The sequence below is a fragment of the Corvus moneduloides genome, chromosome 2 (genome assembly GCF_009650955.1).
Source record: "Corvus moneduloides isolate bCorMon1 chromosome 2, bCorMon1.pri, whole genome shotgun sequence".
In the NCBI taxonomy this organism is placed as follows: domain Eukaryota; kingdom Metazoa; phylum Chordata; class Aves; order Passeriformes; family Corvidae; genus Corvus; species Corvus moneduloides.
In genome coordinates, this window is record NC_045477.1 from 122,515,600 (window position 1) to 122,533,533 (window position 17,934).

Here is a 17,934-nt window from a genome sequence, read left to right on the forward strand (position 1 = left end):
TAACTGAAGCTTTTCATCGTTTTTGGTTTTGAGAAATCAAGCTTCAGAGGTTGCAAATTGAGTATCCAAAATTTGGTCCTGCGTTTCAACAAAATGGACCAGGGAATCGGTCCAAACCACAGAGATTCCTGTGTCCTTTCCATACTGGATCCTGAGTGAGGGGCTTTACCCCACCTAAGACTTCAGTTTTCCCTTTAGAACGTGTGCTAAGATACAGAATTCGAGTTAACACAGGATGCATGTGAGTGTGGATCATACCCATCCATTTTCTGCACTCGTGTTGGTGTGGGAGCAGCTCTGTGTGTTGCTGTCTCGTGTGGAAACCTGAGTCCTGTCAGGTTCTTGTACAGCAGGGAATTATTGTCTAGAATTCCATTGGAATGCTTCATTACAGGCTTTTTAAAGAACTTTGTCCTTAACTTCTCTGACCAGTCACAGCATCGTGAGTTGCTCTGTTGGGCCTCTGAGGAGAGGCCTGGAAGGAAGAGCTTGACAGGACCAGAAAGTGAAAAAACCCCCTTTACCTTTGTACTAAATGGGGTCGGTGCCAGGCTGCAGGGCCTGTGGAATGGGAATTCCAGGGGTTTTTTTTCTTCAAGCTGTGCCTTTTTAAACCCCTGCTGTTCTTTTTTCTCTCTCATTCCATAAAAAAACTTTGAACCACCATTGGATGATGGTTGAGCTCGAGCCAGGTCCATGAAATCTCCCATGTGGAATAAATTGTTTTGCTCTGCACATGGGCTCACCTGTGCTGTGGGAGAGAAATCTTCACCAGCCCAGGAAGAATCCAGAATTTGTGAAGAGTTTGACTTATGTGGGTTTTTAAGGAAAGAATTTGGCTCACCTGTTCAGGAATTTCAGTGCTGTCACTGGGGCCTTGATTTAACTCAGGGTGGAAAATGGGAAACAGCTTTACAGAACCACATGAGCCCTGTTGTGTTGTGTGGGCAACAATACCTGGGAAATCTGGGAATGTCTGGGAAACTCCTTCCCTGCTTTCTGGGGGTTTTTTGGTATAATCAAGATTTGGCTCTGAAAGTTTGTTCTGCCTTCATGGGTCACAGAATTGCCTTTAATTAACATTGCAACTCCACTGGGTCTTGGGTGATTACTGAAACGTGAAAAAGTGAGCTGAAAATGATAAATAACCTTAAATCTTTCAAACTTTGCCTGCATTCAAGTAAGAAAAAAAATTTTGTGGTTGATCTAAGCTGGTAATTGTTTCCAGCAATAAAGAGGGATTTAGGCTGAGTGCCTAAATACAGGTTTATGTTCAATTTAGACTGGATTATCAGGGCAGTTTTGGTGCAGAAGCACAGACAATGGCTTGCTGAATGCAGACAGACATAGGTGTGTCTGTGAGTGGGCTTCAGTATCCTGACACCTCCTTCTGTCACATTTTACTTCTCAGTGCAACTTGTGCTCTTGAATTTAAGCTCCACCTTTGAAAGCCTTGGTCCAAGGTCCTCCTGTCTGTTCCAAAGGAATGTTCAGCTGTTGTTTTAAGCAAACACAGTTACAGAAAGGTCCCCTTTCAGTCAACAAGCTGAGGAAAATGATGTTTGGGAGGCAAGTAAAATCATGGATAATCAACATGATTTATTCCTTCTTGTTTGTTGACAGGACATTTCCCCATCATGTAAATCTTGTGCCACACTCACTGTTCATATCATGAGTAGATCAGACCTGCAGCAAGAAATCTGGGGTGAATTCCAGGCTCTTTCTTTTCTCTGCTTGGAGAGGGACTGGGGACAAGGGCTGGGGGGACAGGACACAGGGAATGGCTTCCCAGTGCCAGAGGGCAGGGCTGGATGGGAGATTGGGCAGGAATTGTTCCCTGGGAGGGTGGGCAGGCCCTGGCACAGGGTGCCCAGAGCAGCTGGGGCTGCCCCTGGATCCCTGGCAGTGCCCAAGGCCAGGCTGGACATTGGGGCTTGGAGCAGCCTGGGACAGTGGGAGGTGTCCCTGCCATGGCAGGGGTCGGGCTGGATGGGCTTTAAGGTCCCTCCCAACCCAAATCAGTCTGGGAATCTGTGATCCTATGAATTTATTCATCCAGGATGGGGAGCACACAATGGCACAGACACAAAATCCTGTTCTCTCCTTCCTCTCTCGTCATTTCCCAGAAACTGATTGGAGAGACCATCAGCTCCCAGTGTATTGGCAGTCTTCTGCCATGTCCCAAGGGAAAGGATGAGAGAAAATGGCCCTAAGTTGTACCAGGGGAGGCTCAGGTTGGAGATTGGAAACAATTTTTCCCTGCCAGAGTGGTGAGGCCTTGGGATGAGCTGCCCAGGGAGTGCTGGAGTCACTGTCTCTGGGAGTGCTCAGGAGGAGTCTGGATGTGGCCCTTGGGGACAGGCTTTGGGGTGCTGCTGGTGCTGCTGGGGTGGCACTGGGTGATCCTGGAGGGCTCTGCCAGCCCTGATGATCCTGGGATTCTGTTCTCCCCTTGCCAGCCCTGTGCCCTGGTGTGCTCAGTCTCCTCCCTGCATAAGCAGCCAATCCACGCTGTGCTCATCTCTTTTTTGGCTGTCTGGATCCGTGTTCCCATCCTCTGCAGACCTTGGCTTTATTTATTCATGATAAAAGCAGTGGAATTGCAGAGCTTTGCGTAACTTTTGGATCATGAGATTGACATTATTGTCTTTGGTGCAGGACGTTTCTTTTGTTTGCTCAGTTTGGGGCATTCCAAGTGTCATCACACCGAATGTTTGTTTTTGGAAAGATCATGGTTGTAACAACTTGAGCCCACATATCCTCAGCCATAGTGACAGCACAGTGTCCTTCTTAATTAAGTTCACCATAATATTAAAAAAAGTTCTGATTCCCCTTGGTTTCAGAGGGCTCAGTTTGGTGCAATTTTAACTGGCACTAAAGAAAGAAAGAAAAAAGAAAATAGATGAGTTGGAATTCTACCACCAACCGTTTGTTTCATCCCCAACACCCTCCTGGCACCAAAATCATAAAATCACAGAATTGTGGAATGGTGTGGGTTGGAAGAGACCTTAAAGCCCATGCCATGAGCAGGGACACCTTCCACTGTCCCACGCTGCTCCAATCCCCAGTGTCCAACCTGGTCTTACATCTGTAAAGCTCCATGGTGACCATCCTCAGGGAGGAAACTTGCTGGAAAGAAATTTTTTTTTCCCTTTTGAGTTTTTTTTTTCTTGGATTCTTTGCAATGTGGCTTGTGCTGGCAAACACAAGGGGGTCAGACCGGTTTGCTGGCTGGCAGCCCAGGGGATCCCAGAGCTTTTTATCTCACCTTCAAGAGCAAGGTGGGTTGACAGGGCTATGAAGGTGGGGAAGGGTCTGGAGGGGCCCCATGAGGAGCAGCTGAGGTCCCTTGGCTTGTCCAGCTGGAGCAGAGGAGCCTGAGGGCAGAGCTCCCCGGGGCTGCAGCTCCTCCCGAGGGGCAGCGCAGGGACAGCTCCGATCTCTGCTCCTGGGCCAGGGACAGCAGCCAGGGAGCGGCTGGAGCTGGGCCAGGGCAGGCTCAGGCTGGAGAGCAGGGAAAGGTTCTTCCCCCAGAGGCTGCTGGGCACTGCCCAGGCTCCCCAGGGAATGGGCACGGCCCCGAGGCTGCCAGAGCTCCAGGAGCGTTTGGACAGCGCTGCCAGGGATGCCCAGGCTGGGATTTGGTGGGGTGTCCGTGCAGGGCCAGGGCTGGGACTGGCTGATCCCTGTGGGTGCCTTCCAGCTCTGGATATTCCATGATCCCATGATTTATGACTCTCTGAAGGTGGATGTCCAACCAGAGCCTTTGCCTGGGGTTTGGGGGTCTGTTTTGGGTGAGTCTCTGCCAGTGTGGGCTTCACTCTTCTAGGTTCCCAGTGACCTGGCAGCCCAAAAGATGAGGCTGGTGAGTGCTCTGTGACAACTCAGAGGAGCACCCATGGATGGAATCTTCTCCTGTTTTGTGTCTCCAACAGCTGTTCCAGTCAGTGACCATGCTGCCGTTGCCCAGTTCTGCAGAGATCAGGACATCAGGCTGGTGGTGGTTGGTCCCGAGGTTCCTCTTGCTGCTGGTAAGAGAAACAAGCTGGAAATCACAGCCTTGAGCATTTAGGAAGAAAAGTAAATTTTAATCCTCATCTGTGCATCACTCACCAGTGTCTCCAGTCTGAATGGAAACAGATCCTCTGGGGCAGTTTCCCTGAAATTCAGAGTCGTGCTGAGGTGAAAAGGAATTTCTGAAGGGTAGTGTGTGAGCAAGAAAGCCAGTTTTGGTTTTCCTATGGAGTTTTCATGTTTTGAAATAATTATAATTTGAGTCTTGGTAAAAAAAACCCTAATTATAAACATGCTGATAGTTTTTCTGCTTAAACCATTTGTCATCTTCACAGAAGACTCATGACCTTTTAGCTCAAAGGTGTCTTAAACCAAGGGAGGATTGTCATCCTTTCCCAAACCCAGCACATCCTGGGGGCCTCCAGTGGTGCAGGGTTCCCTGCTCCTGGTTCCAGTGAGGAAAGCAGGCACTGCAGACACCCAGATCACTTCTTCTTCCTGGCATTCTTGCTCCAAGGAATCGTGCACCCCTGGACTTGGCTGGCCTGACTCCCATAAATCATCTGGAGATTTATAACATGTTTTGTGTTTAGGAATTGTGGATGACTTGACAGCAGCTGGGATCAGGTGTTTTGGCCCCACAGCAAAGGCAGCTCAGCTGGAGTCCAGCAAGAGCTTTACCAAAGCCTTTCTGGATCGTCATGAGATCCCCACTGCCAGATGGAAAGCCTTCACTGATCCCAAAGCAGCATGTGGCTTCATCAACAGGTACAATTCTTGTCATTTTAGACATATTCTTACTGACAGTGTGCTGGATATCCAAACCAATCAAACGATTGCTCATGTATCAACACCTTTGGGATAGAACATCTGCCAAGGTTTCACAGGGTCACCCACCACGACTCTCTCAAACTGCAGCAAGTCTGAGAAAAAAGGTTCCTCCTGCTTTAAAATGAAATGAAAGTTCAGTGTTCAGTTCACAGGAGAATGTAGGACAAGCTGTTATTCTTTTGCCAGTCTGCCTGCTGGGGAAAGGCAGGGAGCAGCCCAGAGCCATCTGTGCTGGCTTCTTGTCCCTCTTCTCCACCAAAAAAACCTGGAGAATTACTCAGCAACTGATAATCTGCTCATCACAGTACAACCCAGGTAACCCCAGATGATACAAGAGTAAATTCCCGAATGGAAAGCAGTAATGAACAGTCAGGAAATTCCCTGGTGGGGAAAAGAAGCAGAAACCCTTCTCAGGCAGAGCATAACGAGAGCAGCCTGGTGTGATTTGTGTGTTACTCAATAAGGTTGCTGTGAAAACTGAGAAGTACTTTGGTCTTTCGACTCTTGAAACATTCAGAGTGTCTTTGCAAGGACTGTTCATGTGGAGTGTCTGTCCTGTGCCTTGGCAGTGCCAACTTCCCTGCTTTGGTTGTCAAAGCCAGTGGCCTGGCAGCTGGCAAAGGAGTCATCGTGGCTTCGACCAAGGAGGAGGCCTGCAGAGCTGTCACTGAAATCATGCAGGTGAGCAGGAATGTCAGCACAAATCAGCTGTTCAGCACCTCAGAGCATCACAGATACTCCTCCTTTCATGTAACAGGAACTTGGCTGTCAGACATCAAATCTTTTACCCTTTTATTTGGCCAGCCATGAAACTCGGTTTTATTTATTGCTTGAGGCAGTTCCTTTAGGCTAAAATAAAACCGTTCTTCATGAAAACCCACCCTTATTTCACTTACTCATATATGCAATTCCTTTTTTTTTTTCACTGTATGAGACTTCTGCAATCCTGCAGGTCCCACAGTGCAGGAACACGAACTCAGTGATTGAGGTGATCTTTACAAGCACCATTTGGACTAAGCACAGCACTTAAATGTGTAGTCAGATTCTAGTGGGATTATTTCAAGTGCAATTCACATTGAGGAAGGGTATTCCACAAATATATTTGGAGCATCAAGATTTGAAGTGAGGCCAAATGAAGTATTTTTATCTGACCAGTGAGGAACACAGAGCTGAGGCTCCCAGGTCTGGCCCTCAGCTGCTGTCAGCAGCACAGCATCCTAAAATTCCATGGAGCTCTGCTGATCCGTAGGAGACATTATCTGACACACTTGTGCTTCAAGAGTCAGAACATGGGGGCTGCAGTCACATTTGGGGGGGGCCTATGGTCACTGGACGATTCATGTGTACAAAAAACCAGCAAGTTAGAGAGTTCTAGAGATCCCCAAAATCACCTTGGCAGTGTGGGCTGGTTGTTCTTAATTTCTTAATTACCCAGAATATGCAGCCAGGGTTCAAGCATCACACTGGGATACCAAAATCCTGCTCCCTTCCCACGTGTTGTATAAAATTGCACTTCTTTATCAAGTGAAAGTGCAGATTGGAGGCTTGGCAGTCATTGCTGTTGGGGTGAATTTCAGAATGTAGAGCATGAGGAATTGCTCAGTAATCACAAATACCCTCTGCCATTTGCAAATATTCAGTAATAAACCCTGCACTTATTTGAGAATAAGCAGAAAGGAGGAGTAGGGATTTTACCACTGCTGACATCCCTGGGGGGAGAATGGATTCATAGTCTCAAACCTGTGCTGCATTTTTGCTGTATTAAAAATACATATTTGTTGTTGCATTTTCAGTAGTTTAAAACTGGAACAGAACTAAAGAGATTTTGTTTTACTGTAGGATAAGAGTTTTGGCACAGCTGGGGAAACTGTTGTTGTTGAAGAACTTCTTGAAGGAGAAGAAATTTCTGTAAGTGCATTTTGCTATAACACTTTGGTTCTACCTGTTCTGAATTGTTTGGGATTCACCAAGTACCTTCACCTACAGAGGAGGATTTTATTAGCTAAATTAAAACCATTCCCTGCTTATAAATACAATTGTATTGGTTAAAGACAGCTGTGCTAAGAACCAAGCTTCCTGTGGTCTGTTAAATTAAATTAAATCAAATGAAATCAGAATAACTGGTGCCACATGGAAAAGAAAATCCGAATCTTAACACTTTCAGTGTCATGGAGGGCCCAGATCTGTGTTAGGATTTTCTGACAGCTCAGTATTTTCACAGTGTTGATTTATCTGCAGACACAGAACATTTCCTTCATTCTAAGCTGATTCAGCTCCTTCATTTAAAATCTGGACCTGGTTTAAATGGCAGAGTGGGAAGGAGGGAAGGAGAACGAAGCCCAGGGTTGGGCAACTCGACACCTGCAGCACATAAAGGACAACAGCCAAGCTCCAGCTCAGGTTCCCCAAGTCCTGGGGCTGGAATGGGCTTGTGCTGGAAGTTGGGAACATTCCTCTTGGAGCTGTGGTGGTTACAAAGTCAATCAGCCCCAGCTCTTGCCATCTCTCCATGACCAGACTTTCCTGCCCACAGGGAGAAATGGATGTGCACATATTGGGTGTCTTTATTCCCTCCTGCTTGCCTAGACCTGTTTAGGAACCAAGGGATTATCCAGCCCTTCATTCTCTGGTGGGAAATATGTCATGCTCCTAAATATTCCTTGGAATACCAAGCAGATTTATTGCAATGTAACACAATAATCCAAACATGCAGTCGAAGGTGGGTTTTTTGCTCTGCTCACTGGCAGTTAGGAAGGAAATGTACTGCTTGACTTGCCCAGAAAAATAATTCACCTTCCACAAATGACTTATTTTTTAGTATATTAATATTGTGGCTTATTTTGGATCCCTGCTGGTTTTATAATTAGCATTATAAAATGGTTTTGAGTATTGCTCCCATTAGTCCAGACAGGGAACAACGTTACCCAGTTTGAGTGTACAACATCATCCAGTTCCAGAAGATGCCAGCAGGCTTGTTATTCTGAAGATATTGAGGATAAAAGCAACTGCTATATACATAATTTATAAATATTTCACAAGTAAATAGCTTTATCAGCAAGGACAAGGAAGTCTTGGAAGGAACGTAATGCCTTCCTTCCAGGGCAGGGGCTGGGAAGGGAAAGGAAGAAGTAATTTCCATCATGGAGTATTTTAATTAATTAATTTTTTTAAACCTTTGGAGTGTTTCTTTTCAGTGCAACTGCTGATGGTATCATTTTTTTAGGTTTTATTAAAGGCAATTTCTGAAGGAAGGTCACACAAGATGAGTCCCTGCTTCCTGAGGAAAAGGCAAATGCTTAGAACCCCATCATTTATTTTATCAGGGAGGCAAAGTTTATCCTCTTGAATATCCCTTTGTCACAGTGAAAACCATCTATATTTGCACTAATTGCACTTGAGTTTTAACTCTTTTCCTTGTTTTTAGTGCCTGTGTTTCAGTGATGGGGTCACCATTGCTCCCATGCCCCCAGCCCAGGACCACAAGAGGCTGCTGGATGGAGACGAAGGCCCCAACACAGGAGGGATGGGAGCTTACTCCCCAGCTCCTCAGGTGCAAATGGATTGATAAGGAAGGGAAAAATGCATGGATAAGGATGGGGAAATGGACTGATAAGGGGATGTTTCACTCCAGCTGTACCACAGCCATCACTGAAAACCTGTGGGAATGTTTAATTCCAGCAAGAGGAGCAGGAGGGAATGGGCTCAGCTGGATGGAAAGAGCTGCTTAAAGCAGACATGGCCAACTAAAATCCCCAGCTTCACAAATTTCTCTGAAGAGGACGATACCTCTACTGAATTACTTGGAATTATAAAGGGAGAGTGTTATTTCTGCAAGCTTATATTTGATTGGGATTGAAGTGTTATGAAATGCTGCTCATTAGAACCAAGTGCTTAAACCCACAGTTTTATCTTGTGCCAAACAAAGCTAATGGTGAATGTTGGCTGTGGCTTAAGATGGTTTGGGGTCTGCTTGATAGGGAACTTCTATTGGCAGAAGTAGAGAGAAAAACTTTCTTGGCTTTCCATTGGAGTGGGTAAGAGACCATCCAAGAGTTCTGCTTGGCTCTTAAAAACACAAAATCAATCCCTCCCTTTTTACAAACGCTGGTTTCTAATCCTTTTTCATTAGATTTCTAAAGATTTGCTGCAGAAGATAAGAGAGACTGTTCTTCAGAAGACTGTGGATGGCATGAGGAAGGAAGGTGTCCCCTATTTGGGTATGTACAAAACGTTGGGATTTTTAACCATCAGGAGATCAACTTTTTATTTTGCTTTTTCCTCTTTGTTGCCTGTCTCACACGGGAAGTTAAGGGAAACAGCTTTGATTTATTGGGAACTGGGTTTGGTATCAGTGGCTTGATTCAGGGTCCATGGAAATCAACAGCGGTCATTTCATGAACAGGGGATAATTCCTCAAGTGAGGAAGAACAGAAAGGAAAATGTTAAAAATAAGATGCAAAATTGTGACCACAATTATTTCTTTTTTTTTAAATTTATTTTTACCATTTCTCAAATTCACTGAGCACAGGTGGCAGCCCTGCTATCAACAGATTCAAAACAAGTGAGTTCCTGAGATATCTTTTTGTATCATCTGTTGTTCTAGGTGTGCTTTATGCTGGATTAATGCTCACCAAAGATGGGCCTAAAGTTCTGGAATTTAACTGCAGATTTGGTGACCCAGAGTGTCAGGTGGGTTATTTTGTATGATTTGGCATTATGGGGGGAGTAAAATCTGTGACCATCTACCACTACTGGTAACCAGCTTTGGGGTGAATAATCAGCTCATTGCACCAAGATTTAAAATATTTGGGTTGTTTGTTCAAGGTAGAAGGTCTGTTAGGAAATTGTTCCATTCCAAAGAGGATTCCAGTAGGCTGGACTCAAATCTGGGCTTTGCAAGGGTCAGCTTGAGGAGAGCTCAGCACTTCCCTGTCTTTTCTGGAATGGACTCTGGATTTTTCCTTGCTCGCTGTTGACAAGAGGAACAAAACTCTTAATTTCTATTCTTCAGAATAGGTTCTTCGTCCTCACCCTTTTCCCTCCATATGTAACAATTCTTTTACCCACAGAAATTCTCTTTAAGGAAGAGTATTTTTAAGGGCTCACGGATGACACACTGTATGTATAATGTGTGAAAGTGCAATATGTGGACATATTTAATGCTGTTTTTACAGCTGCATTAATGTGCTTTCAAGGCCAGGGAAGGCAATGCAAGAACACCTTGTTTGATTTGCTGCTGTGTGTTTGTGTAGGTGATCCTGCCCCTGCTGAGGAGTGACCTGTACGAGGTTCTGCAAGCAGTGATCAACAGGAGGCTGGCCAGCTCCATGCCAGTTTGGAAAGAGGACAGTGCAGCTGTGACTGTGGTCATGGCTAGCCAAGGCTATCCAGGGGCATATCCCAAGGGCTTGGAAATAACAGGTAAATAGAGCAGGAGGAGCTGCAGGAGTCTCATTCGCCCCTGGCCTCTCCCTGTTCTCTCCTGCTGCATGTGGGTGAATCACTAGAACTGAGGTTCGTAGAAACTCTGGTTCTGGGTCAGCAAGAACAGCTGGGTTTTCACACATCTCAGTTTATTTTGGTGCATTTTCAGCTCTCCACACCGTGTTGTTATTTGATATTGGCACAGCACTGATATTTAATACCTGCTACAGTCAGGTGGTTCTGATCAGGTTCTTGGGTCACATTGATGCTGATGTTTTGTGCTCTGGGTGTCACTGAGGCATAAAAACCCAGCTGGAATTAGATGCTGTGTGTCAGCTAAATGCCTCTTCCCACATCCCTGAGCACACAGGTGACTTGTCTCTCCTTCAGAGGCAGTTTTTACAGATTTATTCCCATTTCCCAGCAGGATCACCCTGACTTTGACTGTGGTTTCTAGACACTTGATACCCCTTCACCGAGAACATTCTAACCAACAGCTGATCTTTTTAACAATACCCACAGGGCTTGCCAAGGCTAAGCAGCTGGGGCTGGAGGTGTTCCACGCAGGCACAGCCCTGAAGGATGGCAGGGTGGTGACCAGTGGGGGCAGAGTGCTCACAGTCACAGCCATCAAGGAGGACCTGCCGGCGGCGCTGCAGGAGGCCAACCTGGGCGTGGCTGCCATCCACTTCCAGGGGGCCATCTACAGGAGGGACATTGGCTATCGGGCCATAGCCTTCCTCAGGCAATCCAGGTAGATATTGCAAATCCCTGAAGTGGGAATAACTGGTGTGAAAAGGATCTAAGCACATCCCTGGTTAGTATTAATAACTGGTGTTGATATTCTGTGTAACTCTTGACAAGTTTTAACCCCATCCTTGTAATCAAGCTCAGCAAGACCAGCCAAGGGAGGAGCATTTTGAATGTCTGATCCATGTTCTCACTCTCCTAAACCTGAGTTAAACTACAGTGACAAGCACACAGGAATGATCTGTGCTGCTGCAGTTGCTAGGTCTGGTTTAGGGAAGGTGAACTTCTGCTTCTTGGACTTTGGATCACAGCTTTTGCTCTGGGTTTGTCCTGTCCAGAAGTCTAATATTTGATATCGTGAAATGTGGTCACAGCCCCAACCTGCCAGAGCTCCAGGAGCGTTTGGACAGCGCTGCCAGGGATGCCCAGGCTGGGATTGCTGGGGGGTCTGGGCAGGGCCAGGGCTGGGACTGGATCATCCCTGTGGCTCCCTTCCAGCTCAGGAGATTCTGTGATTTTATACATGAACAAAGTTCAAGCTGGCTTATTGGCCCTTTTTAGCTTTTAGAAATGGTTAAAATTACCTTGAGCCCCCCACCTTGTTGGGATTTACATTTTACTGGGATAGCTGGCTAATAACAGGGTAGGGTTCATCACTTCTTTCCACTCTCTTTCCACTGTAAGACTCTGGAGATGATATGGGTGCGGGGTTTTTTTTATGGCAGGGAGTCCTGTTGTCTCTTTAATGTTCCTGAAAGCTTCTTGCAGGTTTTTAGACTCATTTTTACCTAATAAGAAACTGTTCTGCTCCAATGAGCTCCAAACATACCTTTTCCCAAGGGGCTGTTTTGTAGGCTGGGAAGCACATCAGTGATGGTTCTGTTGCTGCTGGCAGTGTATCCTGATAAGTATTTTGTAAAATTATGATCCATAAACTTCCTAAAAGAACAAGGGTGTTGGTATTTAGTCTTCTTTCTCTCCTAAGTGCTCTGCATCTCTTGACAATTTGATGTGAAAATGTGGAATTGGGATTTGTAGTAGAAAAAAAATCAGGTCAGTGAGGCAAGAGGGGGCACTTTGCTGAGCAGTTCCCTCCCACACCGAGTTCTGGGCCACAGCCAGCAGGTTTCCTGCCTGGAATGCCTGCCTGGGAGGAGCCCTGGAGGCTGCTCCAAGTTCTGCTCCTGAAGGGGAGTCGGGATGCTTCAGTCCCAGAATCCCAGCCTGGGTTGAGTTGGAAAGGACCTTAAAGCTCATCCTGTTCCTGCCATGGCAGGGACACCTTCCACTGTCCCAGGTTGCTCCAAGCCCTGTCCCCTTTGGACTCAGTGAAGGAAAAGGGATAGCTCTGGAAATTTGGGGACTCACTTCCTCTTGGCAGCCTGGAAGGACTCAGTCCTGAGGCACCTCATGAAAATTGCCAGAATGCTCAATAAAAAGTACTCCAGAAAATTTTAAAAATTAGAGATTCATTTAAAGGATCAAAGCAGATACCAAAAAAAAAATTAACAAATTTGAAATACTCCTACAAACATGGTGAAAATCAGGTGAACATTTATCATATTCAGACTGAAAGGGGCTGACTTTGGTTGTTGCAGGTCAATATTTCCTTGAGTGTTATTCACAGCCTGAACAGCTGCCTGTGGTAATTCTTGTCCTCTTGCCAGTTTTTGGGCAGGGATATGCTGTGAGTGCAGACACCTTTGGATTTTCCTGGTAGCACTGCTCCTGGGCCAGTTGTTCTGGCATTTGAAGTCTTATCAATTCCAGATGTTCCAGCAATGATCTTCACAACAGAAATACCTTTCATCCTTAGCACTAAAAAAAAAATTCCCACATCCTAAAATAAGATTTAATAGAGTACAAAAATATTTACTCCATTTAATGCAATTGTAGACATTTGTGTCTGTCTCTGACTTTTTCAATATTTGCTGAATTCTTGACCTGGTTGCTGAGATGGGTTTTGTGAATTAACTGAATATTTTTTTGTTCAGCTGAGTCAATTATAAGTGGGTTTCAGTTGTTTTGTTGTATTTGTCCTTGTTAATCACCACTGTGTTTCACCCTTGGCATTGAAACTTCAGGCTGCATCCCATCAATAGGAGAGAGAAAACAGGGGTGGACCTAAAATAGGGATGCACCTGGTTCATGCCATTGACAGCCTGGGAATAACAACTGCTTAACTGGCATGAGCTGTGTTTGCTGGAGTGAAAAGTCATTAAAGTCCCTGTCCCCAAAATGGAAAGGTCCCTCTGTAAATGTGGGCTGGTGCTTCGTGTGCCCAGAGGGCTGGGGGGACACACAGGTGACACCAGTTAGTTCCAGTGTGTGGATCTTACATAAACCCCACCCGGAGCTTGCAGGCATCTCCTCCTAGATTCCTAAACCCCACTGAGGAACCTGGGTCTTTTTAAGGAAATATGAAACATATTCTTTATTAGAAAGCCCACTGAAGTTAGAAAGAGGTGTGGCTGCTTTTGTGGGGGGATCATTCTGGTGATAAGGAGAGGCAGCTTTTAAGCTGCAGCTGTAAAACTCTGGAAATATCCTGGAGGTTATTGATTTACCTGAGACTTGTGGGTGGAAAAGGGACGTGAGCTCAGCCCTGCTCTGACCCAGCCGTGCATTTTTGTGCCTGTTTTGGTTTGGGAGCTTTCCCACTGACACCTCAAGGCCTGGACGGGGCACTCCCTGCCCTGGGCTGGTGACAAGGTGGGGATCAGTCACAGCTTGAGGTCTTTTCCAGTCTAAGTGATTCTGGGATTCTGTATCTGGCCCAGGGATTCAAACCTTGCAAAATCAGATCTATGCTGCCTATTTCACCTTGTTGTCAGAGGTTTGGTTGTTGGTTTTATCTTGGGATTTTACCATATGATCCCAGTGCTCTGATGTCATCTTCAAGACTCTGGAATTATCAGTGTACTGCTCCTGGCAGCCCCTCCTCAGACAGCAGGATGGGATTCTGCACAGTTAATCCACTTGGGGATGTAAAGAAGTAAATATTATTTGAAAATACATTCACTAATCAGCTGCCATCTCATTTTCCCCACTCTTCCAGAGGCCTGACTTACAAGAACAGTGGGGTGGACATTGAAGCAGGGAACACTTTGGTGCAGAAGATCAAGCCCTTGGCTGCAGCCACATCAAGGTCAGGTAAGACAAGAACCTTGTGCTCTTGTTTTGGTCACTTCTTGGCAATGAGGTTTATCAGTTGATCCTGATCTTGATAAGAAGATCATATTTATGTGCCCTGTCTGTTTCCAGATGACACAAGAAAATCTGTGGTAAACAAATGCCTGGGATTTTATTCCAAATGCACAGCTTTTAATCCCCAAATGGCTCTGAACTCCATCTCCTGAATGCCAGGAGTGTTGGAGAGCACAGTTCAGCACTGTACAAGGATAAATGCAAACAAAAATCCCACCATTTCCTGCTGGGTTTGATTCCATGGATTGTTATTTCTTGCACAGTGACCTCTATCATTTGGGGGGGAATGAATGTTTAGGAAGGTTATGAGATGTAGAATTCCTGACACAGATGGGGAACACACACCTTTTGCTTGGTGAAACCAGCATTGATTCATCCTTTTTTGGGGGTTCAGGCACATCTTGCTCTAGCAAGTCCTTGTAATTCTTTGGACAGATTTAAAATATCATTTAAAATATCATGAAATAGCCCTTTTATTTCAAATTAACTGAGACCCTTCTAATAAAGTCAGATATACAGAGAGGGGAAAATATACATGTTCTCACACCAGTACAACAATCTTACCACAGTTCCTCCTGTTTTTCAGAGAAGCACTCAGTGCAAGGGGGAAATCTGTCAGTCACAGGAATTCCTGACGGTTCAGTCACAAAGTTGGGGATTTTTAGGCTTAGGCTAATGATGAATTAAAAAGACAAAGCAATCTAAGCAGATTAGGAGCTCCTCAGTGAAGAGGTTCTAAATGCCAGAGAAAAGTTTCCTGGTGACAAAGCGAAGTCGTGTTGATAAACCTTGGAGGGAATTTCTGGTGGAGATCCTGCAGAAGGCCCTGGAAGTAAAGCTGGGCTGTTTCTCCTGTTTCCTGGCTGACAGGCTGCAATGCAGAGCTCGGAGGCTTTGCTGGGCTCTTTGACCTGAAAGCAGCTGGTTACAGAGATCCCATCCTGGTGTCTGGGACCGATGGCGTCGGCACAAAACTCAAGGTAAGGTGGAAATCCACAGCAAAGAAGGAAAAACAGCACAGAAGGGAAAATATTCTATCAGAAAATAGCAGTTGTCTTGTAAAAATACCTATTGGCCTTTCTAAAAAGGGGATGAAATCTGAAATTGCCCTTCTTAAGGCAAAAGAATTAAATACCTGTAAATAGCCAGAAGTTTATATGATGCCTATATTAAGGATGTAATCAGGAATTTTGTTTCACAAAGGCAGCATCTCCACCCTCAAAAGGATTATTCATGGGGAAAAACATTTAATCCCAGGTTTGCTGTTGTGTTTGGGCTGCAAGGAAACCCCTTTCAGCAGAGTTTCCTTCTCAGTGCCTTTTGGATTTGCCATGGAGACAAGAATAATTCCTGAAGAGAGTTAGGGGATGATAACAAACAAAGCTTCTCCTCCAAGAACGCCTGGAGGGACAGTGGGATTTTGGTCCATTGCTCGCAGACCCCGCTCGTGATTTCAGTCCCTTCCAGACCCTGGCTCATGTTCCAGGAGCCCAGAGCTGATCCCAAGTGTCTTGCAGATTGCACAAGAGTGCCAGAAACACGACACCATCGGGCAGGACCTGGTGGCCATGTGTGTCAATGACATCCTGGCTCAGGGAGCTGAGCCCCTCTTCTTCCTGGACTATTTTGCCTGCGGCAAACTCGACGTGCAAGTGGCTCAAGGTGTCATTGCAGGAATAGCTGATGCCTGCAGGAAAGCTGGATGTGCTCTTTTGGGTAGGAACACTCTCCTCTGGGGGATATGAAAAACCTTCTGCAAGGTCTTTGTAGTTGGTTCTAATGTGGTTGGGTTCCTACTCTATGGAAGAATCTGGGAGGAGTGAAAAACCAAAGTGTTCCCTGTCTTTGCTTTCAGGGAACTTCATCTCTCTAAATCACAGGGGAAGGAGACAGTACTTTAAAAATTTAGGCACAGATTTAGGTTGGATATTGGGAAAAGGTTCTGTCCTTTTTTCCAGTTTTTTAGGGAAGTTAGGAACAGAAGTCCTTTCTCAGTGGGAGTGTGTAGTTTTGGGGCCATTTACAAGCCTTGAACAAGAGGCTCTTTATGCCCTCGTTTACTTTTTTCCTGCATGAACTGTTGGTCAGCTTTATGTTTGTTTTAAGGTGTTCTCTGCATTTATCAAATATAATCACCCCATTCATGCTGCAGCAGGGTCTGTGTTAGGGGAGCCCTTGCGATGAGCTCACCAAAATGTCAAGATTTTATTTCCAGTTCAAGACTTTCAAACTCCACAGGCCTTTCTGCAAGAGCTGAATCTTCAGCTCAACAAATGAAACTCATCACCCCACTGATAGTGAGGGGGTGAGGGCTCATCTCCTGCTTGGTTTTGCACAATTAACTATGGATTTAAATGCTGGATGGCCAAGCACTTCTCCCCATTTTGTCTCTTGGCTTCTCCATCCTCCATTTGATTGAGCCCTTATTAAATACAGCTGAAACCCCAGGACTGAAAAAAGCAGCTGAAGCTGGAGCACAGGGCAGGGAGTGAAAAGTGGGAAGAGGGGAGAAAAAGGCAGGATTTTGTCCAGAGCAGCTGGGGCTGCTCCTGGATCCCTGGCAGTGCCCAAGGCCAGGCTGGACATTGGGGCTTGGAGCAGCCTGGGACAGTGGGAGGTGTCTGTGCCGGGGTGGAATGGGATGAGCTTTGAAATCCCTTCCAACCCAAACCACTCTGGGATTTTATGATTAAAAGACAGCTTTTTTAACAGCTCTTTGCTGTGTTTTTGGTTCCCCAGGAGGAGAAACTGCCGAGATGCCAGGGATGTATCCCCCCGGGGAGTACGACCTGGCTGGGTTCGCCGTGGGGGCCGTGGAGCGAGGGCAGATGCTGCCCCAGCTGGACAGGATCACTGAGGGGGACGTGGTCATTGGGGTGGCATCTTCTGGGGTCCACAGCAACGGCTTCAGCCTCGTGAGGAAGATCGTGGAGAAGTCCTCCCTAGATTTCTCCTCCCGCGTCGGGGTCTCCGGGGATCAGACACTGGGTACCGCTTTCCTCTCAGCTTCCCAACACTTGACACAGTTATTTTGTCTGGGCCTTTGAAACTTCCCTCAGGCACCAAAAAAAAATTCATCTTTAGCATATTTTCTTCTTCTTCTTTTCCTGGGAATCACATGTGCAGGGAAGAAACAAAGGGAGGGGGATAAATAATTAATTATGTGCTAAAAAAAAAGGTAGAACTTTGTGTTTCTCTCTAGGACAATGCTCACTAATATCCCACAGATTGCTAGTTTGAGATTTCCTTGATTTTACATTGATTCACATTTTTCTCCACGCTTTTTCCCTCTCCCATGGACAGGAGAACTCCTGCTAACCCCAACTAAACTCTACAGCAAGACTCTGCTGCCTGTGCTGCGCTCGGGCCACGTCAAAGCCTACGCCCACATCACTGGAGGGGGCCTGCTGGAAAACATTCCCAGAGTTCTCCCAGAGTCCTTTGGTGTCGTTTTAGGTGAGAGAGAAGGAAAGCTGTGGAAAAATCCTCATGTTAATGTGGATTGCTGTGGAAGCCTGTGGACATAGGGCCACACCAGCTGATCTGTGCTGTAGGAGCTGGAATTGCCTGTCTTGAAATGTTTGAGTTTTTCCTTGTACCTGAACCAGAGCCAGGCAAAACACTTTGTGGTGGGAAGACTGCTCCCCATTGAATTCCCTTCCCTGGTGGTGTTTGGGATTGGATTTCTTAGGACACTTGCAAAAACAA

At 45.9% G+C, this 17,934-nt stretch overlaps 1 protein-coding gene across 3 annotated transcripts in view; it reads left to right on the top strand.

Moving 5' to 3' along the window:
* GART (phosphoribosylglycinamide formyltransferase, phosphoribosylglycinamide synthetase, phosphoribosylaminoimidazole synthetase) overlaps nt 1-17,934 on the top strand; it is a 35,515-nt gene that overhangs the window by 8,308 nt on the left and 9,273 nt on the right. For all 3 annotated transcript variants that reach the window (XM_032101232.1, XM_032101233.1, XM_032101231.1), the window contains 14 exons: nt 3,936-4,031; nt 4,608-4,782; nt 5,415-5,526; nt 6,685-6,753; nt 8,270-8,395; nt 8,975-9,062; nt 9,449-9,534; nt 10,098-10,266; nt 10,792-11,023; nt 14,078-14,172; nt 15,097-15,206; nt 15,744-15,942; nt 16,966-17,214; nt 17,530-17,682. In XM_032101232.1, the coding sequence (XP_031957123.1) occupies nt 3,936-4,031; nt 4,608-4,782; nt 5,415-5,526; nt 6,685-6,753; nt 8,270-8,395; nt 8,975-9,062; nt 9,449-9,534; nt 10,098-10,266; nt 10,792-11,023; nt 14,078-14,172; nt 15,097-15,206; nt 15,744-15,942; nt 16,966-17,214; nt 17,530-17,682 (1,959 nt within the window). The remainder of the gene's footprint in view (nt 1-3,935; nt 4,032-4,607; nt 4,783-5,414; nt 5,527-6,684; nt 6,754-8,269; nt 8,396-8,974; nt 9,063-9,448; nt 9,535-10,097; nt 10,267-10,791; nt 11,024-14,077; nt 14,173-15,096; nt 15,207-15,743; nt 15,943-16,965; nt 17,215-17,529; nt 17,683-17,934) is intronic.